The 18,079-nt window shown below is 31.8% G+C and overlaps 3 protein-coding genes across 3 annotated transcripts; 2 read left to right on the top strand and 1 right to left on the bottom strand.

Moving 5' to 3' along the window:
- The first annotated feature begins 1,790 nt into the window (after positions 1 to 1,790).
- LOC110654513 (dirigent protein 22-like) lies at positions 1,791 to 2,454 on the top strand. Its single transcript, XM_021810534.2, has one exon. The coding sequence runs from the start codon at positions 1,817 to 1,819 to the stop codon at positions 2,378 to 2,380; it is 564 nt and encodes a 187-aa protein (XP_021666226.2). The 5' UTR covers positions 1,791 to 1,816; the 3' UTR covers positions 2,381 to 2,454.
- A 4,755-nt stretch (positions 2,455 to 7,209) lies between these two features.
- On the top strand, positions 7,210 to 8,018 carry LOC110654579 (dirigent protein 22). Its single transcript, XM_021810614.2, has one exon. The coding sequence runs from the start codon at positions 7,334 to 7,336 to the stop codon at positions 7,895 to 7,897; it is 564 nt and encodes a 187-aa protein (XP_021666306.2). The 5' UTR covers positions 7,210 to 7,333; the 3' UTR covers positions 7,898 to 8,018.
- An 8,628-nt stretch (positions 8,019 to 16,646) lies between these two features.
- LOC131178288 (uncharacterized) lies at positions 16,647 to 17,782 on the bottom strand. Its single transcript, XM_058143223.1, has 3 exons — positions 17,310 to 17,782; positions 16,771 to 16,847; positions 16,647 to 16,717 (listed from the first exon to the last, which is right to left on the bottom strand). Exons 1-3 carry the CDS (start codon positions 17,780 to 17,782, stop codon positions 16,647 to 16,649), a joined length of 621 nt encoding a protein of 206 aa, XP_057999206.1.
- Between the last annotated feature and the right edge of the window lie 297 nt (positions 17,783 to 18,079).

Genomic DNA, 18,079 nt, shown 5'->3' with positions numbered 1-18,079 from the left:
TTCAAGGTTTCATTTGGGGAAGGGCTGAGAAATGAAAGAGTGAAAACCAAACAAAAGCATTAATGAGCTACATCATAAAATACTACAGGGTGTAACTAATGTCATCATCACCGATAATACAACCGCCGTTGTAATGATAGTAGAAAACCTGACATAATAGACATATTCTGCATCCCACACGCTAAAGTTGGATACTAATACCTAGCCTCCGCTCGCTAGCAACATTTGACACTGCATCATTGTTCCAATCACTGGTATATAAAACTTTATGGTCGCAAGGTAAAACATTTGAATTATTATTCTCTTTGTTGTCCACCATCTTTCAACTCTTACTAACGTAATCATTGGAGTGCCACTGAGTAACAGTTCCCCTTTGGTTCTCTAACCCCTTGCTATCTTGTAGGAGTATCCATCTGTCTAACCTAGTCGGACAGAGGCTTTTACCACTCGGACAGCACATTCCTTACCAAATACTCATTCGTATTTCCATCACTATAAACAAATCCATCTTGACATTATCCATGTGTCGCTCATTTATGACAACTCCGGTATTAGAAAACATCAACGTCATTTTTATATTTAGAAAGCATCAACCTCATTTATATATTTATCCTTATTATTACATTAATACAAGTGTGATGAGTACATGTATTTTTTAAATGTGTATAGATGTAATAGAAATTTTTTTTTAATTTTTAAAAAGTAAAAAATATAAATTTTAAGTTTATCAATAAATTTTAATTTAATGAATCACCTCATGAAATCTTAAAATTGAAACTCGATGAGAATTAAATAAAAAAAAATCTTCAATTTCGTTGACTTGGTGAAATTCACGGCCTAACTAATCAAACATGATAAACAATGCTATTGTAAAGTCATAAAGCAAATTATTTGAATCGACGCTGCCTTTGAAGACAGCTACTAACCTCTTATTTTAATTCCTTTTATCTTGAACTTGAATGTATTGATAAATTCAAGCTTAATAATTTATTATGAAAATTCATAAAATATTTCTAGTGCATATAAAAATAGTACTCTCATTTTTCGAATAATAATATGTCCTCTTTATAATATGAAGAATGCATCTCACTTAATTATAAAAGATAGTACATATGTGTTGAGCGCATCCAATAATCTTTTACAAAAATAGCTTATTACAACAATAGAAATCATGCACGAATATAAGCCATATGCTTCCTATCACAACTCTTATATATATTTATATAAATTTAATTTATCATGAATTGAAAATATAATTACGTAAGTTTCATCATCTATTTTATATATTAATTCTATCATACATATTGTTTATTGGAGCACAATGAATCAAATTTAAGTGAAAATTTTATTTATTTTATATTATGTGCATAAATACAATGTAATTTGATAAGTAATTTAATAATGCTGATTGAATTTGAAAATCCAAACATTTAATTATAACAAAATGTTTTAATTTTTGATAATAAAATCCAATCTTTGAGATTAGGTGTAAGCCATAGGGCAAAATTAAATTCGGAATAAATTTAGAAAAATATTTTTCTAAATTTAATTTTTCCCTTTAATTATAATTGCATCTAATCTCAAAATATTCAATTTTTTATTTAAAATTAATTAAAATATTTTACTATAATAGAAAAATAACGTAAACATTTAACTTTTAGCTACATGTTGTCCTTTAATTATTATCTCTCTTATATAAAGTCAAGGTTGAACTTCCCTATTTCTTTTAAGAATTCTCCAAGTACAACAAATACAGCTATAAATAGTTGTAAGACGGCCATTAATTTAGACCATTGAGTTTCTGAAATCCCTCACAATGGCCAAAAACCTCCATTTTCTCACTTCTGCAATGCTGATTCTCTTAATTCTTTCCACAGCAAAATCTGAAAGTTTCTCAAGAAAGTTATCTCCAGAGGCACAAGGCCTCAAAAAAGAGAAACTAACCCACCTCCACTTCTATTTCCACGACATAATCACAAGCAAAAACCCTACCGCAGTCCCCATCACAAAGCCAGGAATAACAAACTCATCAACAGATTTTGGAACGGTGTTCATGGCTGATGATCCCTTGACTGTAGAACCTGACATCAACTCAAAGCTTGTAGGAAGAGCACAAGGGATTTATGCTTCTGCCTCCCAAACTGAGATTGGGTTTCTAATGGTTTTCAACTTGGTGTTCTCGGAAGGCAAGTATAATGGAAGCACTCTCAGTCTTTTAGGTCATAATGCTATATTTTCAGGCGTCAGGGAGATGCCTATCGTTGGTGGAAGCAAGATTTTCAGATTCGCTCGTGGTTATGCTCTGGCAAAAACGCACACCATTGATCTCAAAACTAATAATGCTATTGTGGAGTATAATGTCTATGTCCTCCATTATTGATTTCTTTCTTTAAATTTTATTTTATGGTCATTCATTGTGTGGTTTATAAAGTTCTTTGATTACTGGTGATATGAAGTGTGACTAGAAATCCAAATAAAAAGGAGAAAATAATTGTATCTGTGTTCATGGTTTGTAACAATAATTGGAAAATTATTTGCAAAGAATGTTGCATTATGAAACATATGTTTGATTATTCAACTACTAAAAAATTAAAAATAATTAATAATTAAATAAAGAAATTTAGGAGAACTTTTAATTTTGAGTTTTATTATATAGTCTTGAGATTAATAATGTATATCTATATCTTTTGACCTCATTTGTATATTTATCCTTATTATTACATTAATATAGGTGTGGTGAGTTCATGTATTTTTTAAATGTGTCTAGATGTGATAGACAAATTTTATTTTATTTTTAAAAGGTAAAGAAAAAAAAATCGTTTAGTTTATCAATAAATTTTATTTAGTTTAATGATACTCAATCATCTCTAGAACTATAAAATCTTGAAATTAAAACTCGATGACTCAACTCAACTCAACTCAACTCAACTAAGCCTTTATCTCAAAAATTTGGGGTCGGTTATGTGGACTCGCTTTCTCCACTCTAAATGATTTTGGGTTAAATCCTCAGAAATTTGTAATACTTCTAGGTCATGTTGTACTACTCTCATTCTTCAAGTCAATTTAGGTCTACCCCTTTTTTTCTTTCTATCCTATAACCTAATGTGCTCTACTTGTCTAACTGGAGCCTCCGTATGTCTACGATTCACATGACCAAATCACCTCAATCTCTCTTTTCTCAACTTATCCTCAATTGGTATCACTCCTACCTTTTCACTAATACTCTCATTACGGACTTTATCTAGTCTAGTTTGGTCACTCATCCACCTTAACATTCTCATCTCTGCAACTCTTATCTTAGACGCATACAACTCCTTCAATGCCCAACACTCACTACCATATAACATAGCCGGTCGTATGGCTGTACGGTAAAATTTTCCTTTCAACTTATTGGGAATCTTGCGATCACATAAAACTTCGGTGGCACGTCTCCACTTCAACCATCCGGCTTTAATCCTATGAGTAACATCCTCCTCACATCTCCCATCTACTTGAAGGACTGAGCCGAGATATTTAAAGTGATTACTTTGGAACAATACCACTCCATCCAAACTAACTCCTTCCCTATCACCAGTTTGGCCTTCACTGAACTTGCAATGCATGTATTCTATCTTCGTTCTACTTAACTTAAAACCCTTTGACTCTAGAGTACTTCTCCAAAGCTCCAGCTTTCTATTGACTCCTTCTCGTGTCTCATCTATCAGAACAATATCATCCGCAAACATCATGCACCAAGGAATACTCTCTTGTATATGTTTCGTTAATTCATCTAAAAACAATGTAAAAAGGTAAGGGCTTATAGCTGATCTTTGGTGTAATCCAATTGAGATCGGAAAATCTCTTGTATCCCCTCCCACTGTATGCACAATAGTACTTGCTCCTTCATACATATCTTTCAACACTTGTATGTACCTAATAGATACCCTCTTTTATTCTAACACACTCCATAGGACATCTCTTGGAACCCTATCATAAACCTTCTCCAAATTAATAAAAACCATGTGTAGATCTTTCTTCACATCTCTATATTTCTCCATCAAGCTTCTAATGAGAAAGATCGCTTCCATAGTTGAACGACAGGGCATGAAGCCAAATTGATTGAGAGAGATAGAAGTATCACGACGTAGTCAATGCTTCCCAACTCTCTCCCACAACTTCATAGTATGGCTCATGAGCTTAATTCCCCTATAGTTCGAGTAACTCTGTATGTCTCCCTTATTTTTAAAAATAGGTACTAAAATACTCCTCCTCCATTCATTAGGCATTTTCTTTGAGTTTAAAATCTTATTAAATAATTTAGTTAACCATGCCAATCCCAATCTCCCAAACACTTCCACACTTCAATTGGTATTCCATCGGGTCCACAGGCTTTACCCACTTTCATTCTCTTAAGTGCTTCTTTTACTTCTAAAGATCTAATCCTTCTAGTATAATTCACATTCGTTTCTATCGTTCTATAGTCTATATTCACGCTATTACCATTTTGACTATTATTAAAGAGAACATTAAAATAATTTCTCCATCTTTCTTTAATGTCCTCATCTTTCACTAACACTTTTCCTTCTTTGTCCTTAATGCACCTAACTTGATTGAGATCTTGATATTTCCTTTCTCTCCTCCTTGCTAATCTATAAATATCTTTCTTCCCTTCTTTAGTTCCAAATTTCTCATATAACTTTTCAAAGGCCTGTGCTCTTGCTTGACTAACTGCCTTTTTTGCCTCTTTCTTTGCTATCTTGCACTGTTCATATGCCTCATTATTATCACATTTAGGTAATTTCTTATACCATTCTCTTTTTCTCTTCACTGCCTTTTGTACTTTCTCATTCCACCACCATCTCTCTTTTGAGGGTGGTCCATGTCCTTTAGACTCTCCAAGTACTTTTCCTGCTACTTCTCTAATTTTTGATGCCATCTATATCCACATATCATTTGCCTCCATATTCAGCTTCCATGCTTCGGACTCGAGAAGCTCATTTTTGAACTTCACTTGCTTTACTCCTTTGAACTCCCACCACTTTGTTCGAGCTACACTATTTCTTCTGACCTTACTTGAATTGTTCATAAACTTGACATCCAAGACCACTAATCGATGTTGACTTGTTAAAACCTCTCCTGGAATAACCTTGCAATCCTTGCATAGAGCTCTATTTGTCTTCCTAGTTAAGAGAAAGTCGATTTGGCTTCTATGTTGCCCACTTTTGAAAGTCACTAAATGTGACTCTCTTTTTATAAAGTAGGTATTTGCTAGTATTAGGTCATATGCCATAGCAAAATCCATGATGTTTTTCCCTCCTTATTTCAATTGTCAAAACCAAAACCTCCATGAACATTCTCATAGCCTTGCCTATCACTTCCTACATGTCCATTCAAATCTCCACCAATGAAAATATTCTCTTCATTTGGTATGCTTTGCATTAAATCATCCATATCTTCCCAAAACCTTTGTTTACTCTCACTATCTAGTCCTATTTGTGGGGCATAAGCACTAACTACATTTATTATTTTTCCTTCTAGTACTAGCTTTACTAGTATAATTCTATCTCCTACTCTTTTCACAGCTATTACAGCGTCTTTCAATGTCCTGTCTATGATTATGCCCACTCCGTTCTTATTTCTCTCCTTTCTGGTAAACCACAGTTTGTACCCTGAATTACCCACTTCTTTGCTTTTCTCTCCTACCCATTTAGTCTCCTGAATGCAAGCAATATTCACCCTTCTCCTTTCCAAGGTATCCACAAGCTCCATTAATTTTCCTGTAAGTGATCCAACATTCCAAGTACCAACCCTGATCCTCCTCCTATCCTGTTCCTTCCTAATTGGTCTCCTTTTATGATATCTTCTATTGTTTTCTATGTCTATCTTGTGTTCTGTTTCACTATTTGTTCTACTGTCTATCCTATGGACTAACTTCTTTACCCACACCTGTCCATGATGTGGGAATCCTTGCTCACTTAACACCACACCCGGGCGCCGGCATGGCGCATCGCTTTTGGTGAATGCCCTACACCCTTGCATATTTCTCACTACACCCAGGCTCCGATGTCATGCATCGTTAGTAGAGGACACCCCAACGTTTACATAATTTGAATCCATATCATAAAGTGTGACGAAATTTTTACACTGGCAATTAAATAAAAAAAAAACCTTCAATTTTGTTGACTCAGTGAAACCAATTGTCTAACTAATCAAATATTTCACAATAAAATAATGCTATTATAAAGTTATAAAGGCTCTAAACAGTTTTTAAGGTGGTATTTAGTATAACCTCTCTTATTTATATTGTTCCGTGGCATAATATTTATACTAATATTAAAAGATTGAGGGAGTGTTTCATGAAACGTTACCTCTTCTAGCTCTCAAAGATTAAGTGAGTGTTTTGGCTAGAGTAAAAAATATGATACTATTATTTTTCACATTTAATAACTAATCTAATAACTATTTTTACTGAACATTTCTGTTTTCAATCACTATATAAACAACTAATTACTAATAATTAATATCTAATAACTATTATAACAACTAATATTATCAAACAGACACAAAGCAAATTATTAGAATCTACACTGCTTTTGAAGATGGCTACTAACCCCTTATTTTAATTCCTTTTATCTTGAACTTGAATGTATTGATACATTCAAACGTAATAGTTTATTACAACTACGGAAATCATGCACCAATACAAGCCATATGCTCCCTATCACAACTTTTCTATTTATTTATCTTGGATAAAACTTATCTAAATTTATTTTATCATGAATTCAAAATATAAATATATAGTCCCAACTATCTATTTCATATATGGATCGTATCATATATATATTATAATTTTTATTCACAATGAATCAAGTTTAGATAAGAATTTCATTTATTTTATATTATATACATAAATAGAATATCATTTAATAAGTAATTTAATAATGGCCAATGTCCAAACATTTACATTATTTCTTAATTATAACAAAATATTTTTATTTTTTATAATAAAACCCAATATTTGAGATTAGGTGCAAGCCATAGGACAAAATTAAATTTGGAATAAATTTGAAGAAGTATTTTTCCAAAATTCAATTTTGCCCTTAGTTATAATCCCACCTAATCTCAAATATTCAATTTTTTTTATTCAATTAATTAAAACATTTGACTTATTGACTATGTTTTTTTATCAACCTATTTAGGTAGGTGTTGGCCTTTAATAGTTATCTCTCTTATATAAAGTAAAAGTAGAAATTCTCTATTTCTTTTAAGAATTCTCCAAGTACAACAAATACAGCTATAAATAGTTGTAAGAAGGCCATTAGTTTAGACCCTTGAGTTTCTGAAATCCCTCACAATGGCCAAAAACCTCCATTTTCTCACTTCTGCAATGCTGATTCTCTTAATTCTTTCCACAGCAAAATCTGAAAATTTCTCAAGAAAGTTATCTCCAGATTCACAAGGCCTCAAAAAGGAGAAACTAACCCACCTCCACTTCTACTTGCACGACATAGTCACAAGCAAAAACCCTACTGCAATCCCCATCACGAAGCCAGGAATTACAAACTCATCAACAAATTTTGGAGAGGTGTTCATGGCTGATGATCCCTTGACTGTAGAGCCTGACATCAACTCAAAGCTTGTAGGAAGAGCCCAAGGGATGTATGCTTTTGCCTCCCAAACTGAGTTTGGGTTACTAATGGTTTTCAACTTGGTGTTCTCGGAAGGCAAGTATAATGGAAGCACTCTCAGTCTTTTAGGCCATAATGCTATATTTTCAGGCGTCAGGGAGATGCCTATCGTTGGTGGAAGCAAGATTTTCAGATTCGCTCGTGGTTATGCTCTGGCAAAAACACACACAATTGATCTCAAAACTAAGAATGGTATTGAGGAGTATAATGTCTATGTCCTCCATTATTGATTTCTTTCTTTAAATTTTATTTTATGGTCCTTCATTGTGTGGTATATAAAGCTCTTTGATTACTGGTTGTTAGAGGATAATCTTATCAGATGTCGAATTAGTTTGGTACTTTCTTATCCTATACAGCTTTATAATTGGCTAGCTATTTTTGTATTTATCTTTCTTTTTTTATCAATTTTTTGTAGTTAGCTGTATCTATACAACATTTCTCAAATAATAATAAAAAAAAAACACTCTTCAGTTTACTTTTGTAACAGGGTATCACTTTATCTTCTTCATCACAGTATTGGAAGCAACTATCATGCTTTAATTGCTCTATTAAATTTGCGATGACAACCACTTATATATTGCCCTTTTATTTTATATTTTTTCAATATGGGATTCTCAATACTCTCCCAACAAGTGACAATTAGTTAGTATTTTAACTCAATACATGCCAATCTTATGAGTAGCCGGATACTATGTTAAATTTAGAGAAAGTATTGGTCAAATTATAATTTAATTCATTTTAATTCGGGCTTATACAAGTGATTGGATTACTTTACACATCAAAATAATTAGTTAAGTTAATATTGCAATCCAATCACTTATGTGTTGTCTTTTTTATTTCATATTTTTCCAATGTAAAATTTCTAATAAAATTCACTTAGAGATCTGCTTTATATATCACTGATCTAACCACTTGTTCCCCTTTAATCTACTTTTTATTGGTATGTCTATGAGAAATCGTCATGCCAATAGTTATACTCATAGAAGAGGTTGAGAATTTTATGCAGCGTTAATTTAGTAAGCAATGAACATAGAATTCATTCAGAGGGAGATCCTGTAACAATGATATAGTAGCACAGAGCTTAGATCAGTATCAGATTTTGTTGAATTCTAATATTTTATTTGTCTAATAATATTACATTGCAAATATATTTTTATTTTTATAAATTTAGAAAATATGAGTCAATTCAATATTTTCCCTTACAACACGTTGCCATAAAAACTACAAAAGTATAAACAGGGAAACTCAAATTCATGACATCAAATCAATTGATATATTGGACAACTGGGATTATTCCAAATTCCAAGTGGAGTCATAGGAAGGCAATTTTTATCAATTAATCAATTTAAAATAAAAAATAAAATCCATAAGGGTAATGTTTTAATTATTCTTGGAAATTGATAAATTTTTAAGTAAGGTGGAATGATATTTGCGAAGCGAATTTGAAATTTTATTCAATTGATCAATCATAATAGAAGAATAAATATGATTTATACATAGACAATACGTTCTTCACTTTAATATATTTAGTATAAATAATTCTGATTTATTTTTCAATGAAATCGAACTCTAGTCGATAAAAAAATAATTCTGAACTTTATTTAAGCTAATTTTATTAAAATGTAATTTTATAATTAATTAAATTCACTTCTTAGCTTTTTAAAAAAATAAAAGGAAATAATAACAAAACTAAAGAGAACAGTGACAGGCATAGGACACAGCCACTAGATCATGATAGATCCAACTCCATAATTTACCGGGCGGAGATTCCAACTGATGAGTCCTAATAGGAAAAGACGAAGCATAACCAGCCACCCAATATGCACAAAAGTTGACTTCCTTAAAATTATAATATGGTTTTATTATAATGATTTTATTGTAACTATTGCCTCCCCTCCCCGGCAACTTAATTTTTTTTTTCTCCCTCTTAATCTCACATTGCCCAAACAAGGCCTAGCTCACCAATGCTTCTCATAATACCAGCCCATTATAATTATAATTTAGTTGTTTGTCCTTTATACTTATAATTTACCCCATTATAATTTATACCCATTATATGTAAAACTTATTTGCTGACCCATTAGTTATAACTCATTTTAAGCCTTATTCAGTAGCCTCCCAAATAGTGCATAGAGTACTCTTTTACTGCGGAAGGGAAGAAGAAGAAACACCAAAACAGAACCCATGCCCCACCATAACCATTCTCGCTCTATGGTTCACACTTCATAACTAGTTAAGACATTATTTTGTACTTTCCTCTTGATTTTCGAATTGATAACTTCATTTATAGCTTATAGGGTCTTATTGAGCTATGAAATTCAGTGTAATAAATGGAAAATTTGATGAAATTTTTTTATTGATTTTTTAATTTCCTATTTATGTTTTGTTTTTATAATTGTGCTATTATTCTCTATCCTTCCCTTTTGATTCTATATTCTTTTCTATAATTGATGACTTTATTAATTTATAGGGTTTTATTGAGCTTTGAAATTGAACATGAATAGATGAACAAATTGATGAAATCTTTTATTATTTTTTTGTTAATTACTTGTGTTTTATTGTTATAATTATATGTGTGTAAATGTAAAATTAGAAATGAATTAATGAAATTTCAAGTTATTATTTTTCTATGTAAATGTGTGAGTTATGAAATAATATATATATATTTTTTAAAATTCATGTTAGTAAAATTAATAAGCTAACATTATGGGAAAGAATAAAACTATTGATGCATATTTTACAAAATTGAGTTCTCAAATTTAGAAGCTACCTTTTTAATTCCAATGAAAAAGACCACTAATTTAAGGAGTATTTTAATTCAATTCTTGAACATGAGCCAACCCTTAATTATTGAGAATTCAATTTTTCAAAATCGTCCATCTAAAAGTACTCCTTGAATTAAATTACAATAAATTAATTTCTTATTTTTGAATATGATCTTGAAAATGTCCAAACTATAAACAAGGTATAGATTATCTAACTGTACTTCTTAGAAATCTTTTTGAATGTTCCTCTATTTCCTTTGATTAATACAGATGATTATTCCCTCTTTTTGCTATGCTATTTTGTCTTGTGACTTTTACAGGATTTTTTTATTTAACATGCCATATGTAGAATGAAAATTAGGGGGAAGTCTGCAAGCTAGATTTTGTTTTGGTGTGTTCGTGTTAAACTTTTTTTTTTTTAATGTAATTATAATAATAAAAAAAATTTATATACAATCTTCACTCCTCAATTTAAATTTCTGATTCTGCCACTGCCCATATCAGAACAAACTCCAATGAACCAAAATGCTCTTCTTACGATTCTTCAAAAGGTCTTGCTCATTAAAATACAGTTCATAATCGCAGCCTCCGCAAAATGAATGATGGAATGAACACAAGAACTTTCAATCCCCAAAGTAGACTGAAATAAAATTTCGTTTGTGCTTTCATTATTTTTTCCCAACCTTATTTAATAAAAATTTTTTCTATGTTAAATATATTTATACGCGTAATACTTATACCCACTATAACTTATTGTTGGATATCTTTATGCTTTGATACCACTCGTTGAAAATTGGAGGATAAAGGGCTTAAATGAAACTTTATTAGAGGGATAAATTGTAATTTTACAATTCCAAAGGACACTCACGGCACACCACACTTATTTCCTCACTCACGCTAACACTATCGTGCACACAAGAATTTCTCTCTTTAACACTCACACACGCATTCACGTGTGCACTCAATCACACACAAGTGTTCTTCACATTCTCTCTTGCACGCTTCCAATTGTTGGTACAAAAGAACACAGCAACACAGGCACATATTTATATTAGTTTTTAGGCGGTGGATGGACAAATCTAGAGGCGTCTTGGAGTCGGTCATGAAGCTTCAAGTACTGGTGCAAGAATCTTTCTCAATGGTGGTTCTGAAGCTCCTCGTTGCTTCTTGTATATTCCCCAAGTTGGTAATGAAGCTTCATCAAGCTGGTGCAGAGGCGGTTCTCATGCTTAAAGACCAAGCAAGAAATTCTGGATTAATGGAGAAAGAGAGAGAGTCGGTGATGGATTTTCAATACTCCCCCTCAGCATCGACTCTCCTTTTTCATGTCCAGTTGTTCTCGAAACTCAGCAAATTTGATAGGGCTTAAACTCAGCAACTTGGTCTTGTGACTTAACCAAATGCAACTCAATCTCTCCTTGTAACACCTTTTCTCAAACAAAGTGATAGTGTATCTTTATACGCTTTGTTCGAGCATGAAACACTGGATTCTCCGCCAAGCATATAGTAGATTGATTTTCACAATGTAGTGCCACATGACAATCAATAACTTGATGTAGATCATTCATTAACTGTAGCAACTATGTACTTTCTTGAGATGCCATTGCTGCTACTCTATACTTAGCTTCGGTAGTTGATAATGATATTTTAGGTTGCCTTTTACTACACCCAGATACTGCACCCAAACCAAGAGTGAATACGTAGCTAGTAGTAGATCGTCTTATATCATGGTCCCCTCCATATTCAGCATCTTAATATCCAATAATCTTACAGGCTCCCCCTTTTTTGTACATAAATCCAAAATTGACAGTACCTTTAATGTACCTTAGTATTCTTCGCACAACTTCCACATGAGGCTTCTTTAGATTCTGCATGAAGCAACTAACAACCCCTACAGCTAAAAATATGTCAGGTCGGGTCATGGTTAGGTAGATCAAACTACCTACCAATTGTCGATACATTGTGGTGTCCTCTAAATCTTTTCCTTCTTCAGCGTATAGCCTGGCATTAGTCTCCATAGGTGTACTAATTGGCTCGCACTCCATCATTCCAAATTTCTCCGACAAGTCTTTAGTATACTTCCTTTGGTATAGGAACAAGCCATCATTTGTGTGCTCCACCTCGAGCCCTAGAAAATATATGAGTTCTCTAAGTTCTTTCATTTGAAAATGAACAGATAAGTTACCTTGCGTTTGGAGACTTTCTTCTTTATCGTCTTCTTTTATGATAAGACCATCCGCGTAAACTAGCACTATTGCTAGTTTATCTCCTTTAGCTTTGACAAAGAGACTTGAGTCAGTAGGTGTCACCTTGTCTCCACTTTGCATGAGGAACTCGGTTATCTTCCTATACCATGCTCATGGTGTGACACCCCTTACCCGTCTACAGTGTAGCCAAACAAGATATGCCACACAGTATGCCGGAGCACCATATCTTATTCCATAACAATTTACCCTTCTTAATTCATTTATTTATTAGTCACTAAGTGCAAAGTTTTACCAATTATATCATTTATTTACAAATTTGATTAATCTAAATCTTTTGTAAATTTTATAGAAAATCCGGAAGAGTGTCGGCTGTAAATTGAAAAAACAGTTCTTCTGAACCTATTAAAAAAACACTTCCAATATGGTTTTCAGATCCAGAACTCTAATATATATACATATCAACTCAATCTCCAAATTTCAACACAATTTTCAAAATTTGGTTCATATTACATTTCGAATCAATTTCATGAATAACTCCCCAACATTTTATTTCTCAACAAAATGTATTGATAATTACAGTAACATGTAATTTCATATATTTACATTATCATATGATTTTATGAGTTTGTAATTACAATCAAGAACTAGTACAAAAATGTAAAACAAAAAAAAAACCCAAAAAAATCCTATATCCTACAGTGCACCTTTGCGAGAGAGTGACTCTGGACTTGAATCGACTAATCCATCACCCACCGCGAGGTTTTTCTTTGGGTCTCCTCTCCTCATGTGTCTGCGCGTGCGCAAAAGCTAAGCTAAGCCAATCTTTGTGTGGTGCCAAAATAAAATAAAAAAATAAATAAAAAAATGGAATAATATATAATATATTATTGTTATATATACATTTTATTTATAACAATTAAGTATTTTATTTTTTATTATTTTTATTTGATTTTTTTTGATTGGCTTTTTAATAACCTATACTAGTTAAGCGGTAGAGCATGTAACCGCCGATAAGCGCCAAGTACCCACCATCCCACATCATCATCGTCATCCGACCTTGACTCACAAATAAAATCAATGTATGTATTAATATACAATAATAATATTAAAATAAAACTCAATCAAAATAAATAAAATAAAAAAAGAAAAATCAAATTATATCATTTATATCACGAATGATACAAATAAAAATAAAATCTAAATATGCATAAAGCCATGTAATCTAAACCTATAACCACCTGCCAACTAACAATATAGGATATTACTTAGGTATATTTAATTAATATTTTATTTATTTAATGATTTAATTATTTATTTTTATTCATTTTCAATTGACTATTTTTTTTTCATGTTCATATTGTTTTTTTTTAATTTATTTTAGATTTAATTTTTTTAAGTTACCCAAGATACCATTTTTAAAATGTTGGCAAAAAATGCCAATATATAAATAAAAAAATAAAATAAAAAACAAATAATAAAATTTTTTAGTTTTTATTTTTAGATTTCATTATTCCATTAGGCAATTCAAGAATTTTTTAAAATTCTCTTATAATCTCTTTTCCTTTATGTGTTTTATTTGTCTTCAATTTTTTTTTTTCCCATTTTAGTTTTTTTTCATTTTTTTTTATCTAGATTTGCATAGGCGGATTTGGCATCTTGGCTAAGTAATTTTTGATTTTGATATCCGAAGTTTTTTGATATTTTATTTTTATTTAGCAATGTTTTGGTTTTAATGAAGAAATTTTTTTCTTTGTTCTTCATTTTCTAAAATTGAAATTTTCTTTATTGTTTAATTATTTTTCTTCAACCTTTCTTTTGACCATTTTGAACAAACATTTATTCACCATTTCATTTTCATTTGGCACATTTTTAGGATTTGTTTTACAAGTTGTTTTAGGATTAGAGTAGTTTTTTTTCTTGGTTAGTTTTTGGTTTTGGGCAGGATTTCTTCATGTTAGTTGTGCCATATGTGTCTAGTTTCATCATCAATTAGCACCAATTGAACTTAACAAACTCACACAACTCAGTCCCCACCTGCTGAAATCACACCACCCCGTGACTGCCAAACAGCTCATGGACATAATTCCCAATCAATGAATCAATCACACTATCTCCTAATCACACATAGCCAAATGGTCACTCCTTTCATTTTAGAAGAAACCTTCACCAAAATAAAAATAAAAAAAATCAAATTTGTATTCAAAACTAACTCATAACTTTATTTTCATTATTTACACATTATTTAATTATCTAATCATGAGATTACCAGGGCAGCTCACACATACCACTTTGCAATTTATCAATTCTCAAATATATATAATCTATGGTATTTACAAATCATATATATATATATATATATATATATATTTCTTTTTTTTTAATTTTAAATATTAAATCAATAACTTATTAAAACATTAATTAGAGATGAAATATTAGACTTCCACTCTTTTGGGAGCTCTTAAGTAAATCTCCTATCTCTTTAAAAAAATCTTCTAGTCTCTTCTTGATTTTTTTTTAGGTAGGAGGTGTTTTTTGAGCTTGGATTTCTGGTTTTTTTTCATTTCATTTTATGGTTTTTTTTTCAAGCAAAAAAAAGTGAAAAAAGGAGAGAAAATGGTGAAGAAGAGGAGATGGGATCTTTAATTGAAGAATTTTTTTATTTTTTTATTTTTTTTTTTTTTTTAATTAATTTTTATTAATAAGTAAATAATAATGAATTATTATTTGTTTTTATCATTCATTTATTTTGTCATAAATTTTTTTTTTTTGTTTTTTTTTTTTTTTTCTTTTTTTTTTTTTTTATTTTTTTTTATTTTTTCATTTTATTTTTATATTTTTATTTTTTATATATTTATGTTTTATATAATATGTTTCACTTACTTAATTGGACAAAATGTTGAAAAATGACCAAATGAAAATGAATTAAATTATATCTTTTTATTTAACTAATAATTGGCTTTATCTTTCTTCTTTTTTCTTTAATTTTTTGTGTTAATTTTTATTAATCCAAGTCGTAAATTATTTCACTGAATTTCCCATGGGTTTAGGGTTGCTATCTGTCTTCATAGCAACTTCCCATTAGGGTCACTCATCGTTGGGGCTATGGCTCATTTAACCTTAGTGCATTTCATTTTTAAAAATTTTCCTTAATTTTTCTTGTCATTATTTGTTTATTTATAACTCCTCACTCTAGTCTAATTATAATTTCAGATATACTAGTTGCCCGGACCAACATTGATCATCGGAACAGTAGAACGTACGGACTAGTTAAAGTGAGGATGTTACACATGGTGCCTGCTTTAGTCCATAAAGAGCTTTTCTCAGCTTGCAGACAAATTCAGGTCTGTCTTGATTTATGAATCCTCTAGGCTACTTTATATAAATATCTCGATCAATTTCTCCATGAAGGAAGGCATTCTTCACATCCATTTGCCATAATTTCTAAGACTTATTAGTAGCTAGTGATAATAAGACACGAACCACAGTGATCTTTGCCACTGGACTAAATGTCTCATCATAGTCCAGGCCATATTGTTAAGATAACCCACAAGTGACTAGGCAAGCCTTGTACCTCTCAATTGAGCCATCGGAATGAGTTTTCACTTTATAGACCTATCAGTAAGATATAGGCTTGACATCCTTCGGCTTTGGAACCAAGTCTTATGTTTGATTCTGTTTTAAAGCATTAATTTCTTCTTACATTGCTTTTTGCCAATTATTATTGTTATATGCTTTTTCGAAGGTAGTAGGCTCCTTAATTTTATCTACTTCAGCATAGGCAGCATTGACATACCTTGCATTTGGATGCTTTACTCTACTTTTTTAAGTTGAGGTTCTGCTTGTTTAACCTCCTCGTATTGGCTCGGATGAATATCTTCAGGTGTTTCATGATGTACACTTGTCTACCACGGGCTTCTAGATCATTCTTGGTTTTATGAGCTGGACTATTCTCTATCATCAATGGTTGGCCCTTCATTAACTGCCTCTTGAACATCATCTTCTTTATCTTATTCTTCCTCTTCTAGCTTTTCATGTAGCTTATCTTCTAGCTCTTTGGAGTCAAGTAACACTACTTTTTCTGAAGACCACCATGATGACATTTCATCAAAGAAAACATTTCTTGAAACATACCTTCGGCTGGTAGTGGGATTGCAGCATCTCTAACTTTTTCTTGCATTATTGTAACCCATAAAGATACATCGTTGTGCCTTTTTATCGAACTTGCTATGTAAGTGATCAATATAGCAAACACAACCGAAGACCTTCAAGTGACTGACTATGGGCTTATGATTCCATAGCTTCTAAAATGGGGAGTTGAAGCCTAGCTTTGGTTGTGGCAAACGATTGTTTATATACATCACTATCTTCATACATTCAGCCCAGAAATGTCTAGGCACATTCATAACATGTACCATGCTTTGAAAAATCTTTGCAAGATGCCGATTCTTTCTTTCTGTGACTCCATTCTGCTGCAGAGTCCTCGAATAAGTCAACTAATGTCATATATTTTATTCTTTTAGATACTCCGTGAACTCGTCCAATATGTACTCTCCACCATTATCAGTATGAAGGCATCTAATCTTTTTTCCAACTTCATTTTTTACCTTTTGCTTGAATTAAATTTGATCAAAGTTTCAGACTTTTCTTTCATAAAGAATGCCTAGACATACCTTGAATAATCATCGATGAAAGTCACCATATATTGCACACTAATGGAAGTATCTTTGACTAGATCGAACACATTTGAGTGGATGGGCTCTAAGGGTTCTTTTGCCTTGTACTCTGACTCCTTGTATGGTAACTGATAAGCTTTACCATATTGACATCCAGCGTAGATAATATCATCGTGTATCTCTAATTTAGAAAGGCCTTTAAGTATTGACTTCACCATCATAATCTTCAACTTCTGGTAGCTAACATGTCTGAGTCGCGCATGCCACAAGTCAGTTGTTTCATTCTTTTTCGTCTTATCTGTGTATGCTGACTCAGTAATCATTACATAGATAGACTCTAATTTTTGTCCCTCCATAATGGGCTTGCCATGAAGTGAAAAGCTTCTAAATACCTTGACATCATCTGGTCCAAACACCACATAATTTCTAGAAGATGTCAATTGTGAAACTGATAATAAATTCTTCTTCATACCTGGGACATGGAGGACTTTCTCTAACTACACTTGATTAGGATTGAAGCATGGCATGATCATAGTACTGCTAACATTTGCTATAGGCAGCTTTGAATTATTCTCAGTTATAACTACACTTCCTCCTTTTTATTTAGACATGTTGCAGAGCTTCTTTATATCTCCCTTCATGTGATTGGAGCATCCAGAGTCTGCGATCCAATCTTTGTCCTAGTCTACTGCCTTGTTTCTTCAATCTAAAATCTCGAGTGAAGTGACCAAGCTTACCGCAGTTGAAGCAGCTTCTATCATGCTGTC

This window comes from Hevea brasiliensis, chromosome 3 (genome assembly GCF_030052815.1).
Source record: "Hevea brasiliensis isolate MT/VB/25A 57/8 chromosome 3, ASM3005281v1, whole genome shotgun sequence".
In the NCBI taxonomy this organism is placed as follows: Eukaryota; Viridiplantae; Streptophyta; class Magnoliopsida; order Malpighiales; family Euphorbiaceae; genus Hevea; species Hevea brasiliensis.
The sequence above is the reverse complement of the archived record's forward strand: the minus strand, read 5'-3'. Positions and strand labels throughout refer to the sequence as shown.

Coding starts and splice junctions, on each gene's coding strand:
- LOC110654513 (XM_021810534.2), top strand. CDS start 1,817: ATGGCCAAAAACCTCCATTTTCTCACTTCTGCAATGCTGATTCTCTTA.
- LOC110654579 (XM_021810614.2), top strand. CDS start 7,334: ATGGCCAAAAACCTCCATTTTCTCACTTCTGCAATGCTGATTCTCTTA.
- LOC131178288 (XM_058143223.1), bottom strand. CDS start 17,782: ATGAAGAAGAATTTATTATCAGTTTCACAATTGACATCTTCTAGAAAT. Junction 16,848..17,309: donor TTCATCGATGATTATTCAAG/GTATGTCTAGGC, acceptor TTCGATAAAAAG/GCACAACGATGTATCTTTAT. Junction 16,718..16,770: donor AATCCCACTACCAGCCGAAG/GTATGTTTCAAG, acceptor GGTGGTCTTCAG/AAAAAGTAGTGTTACTTGAC.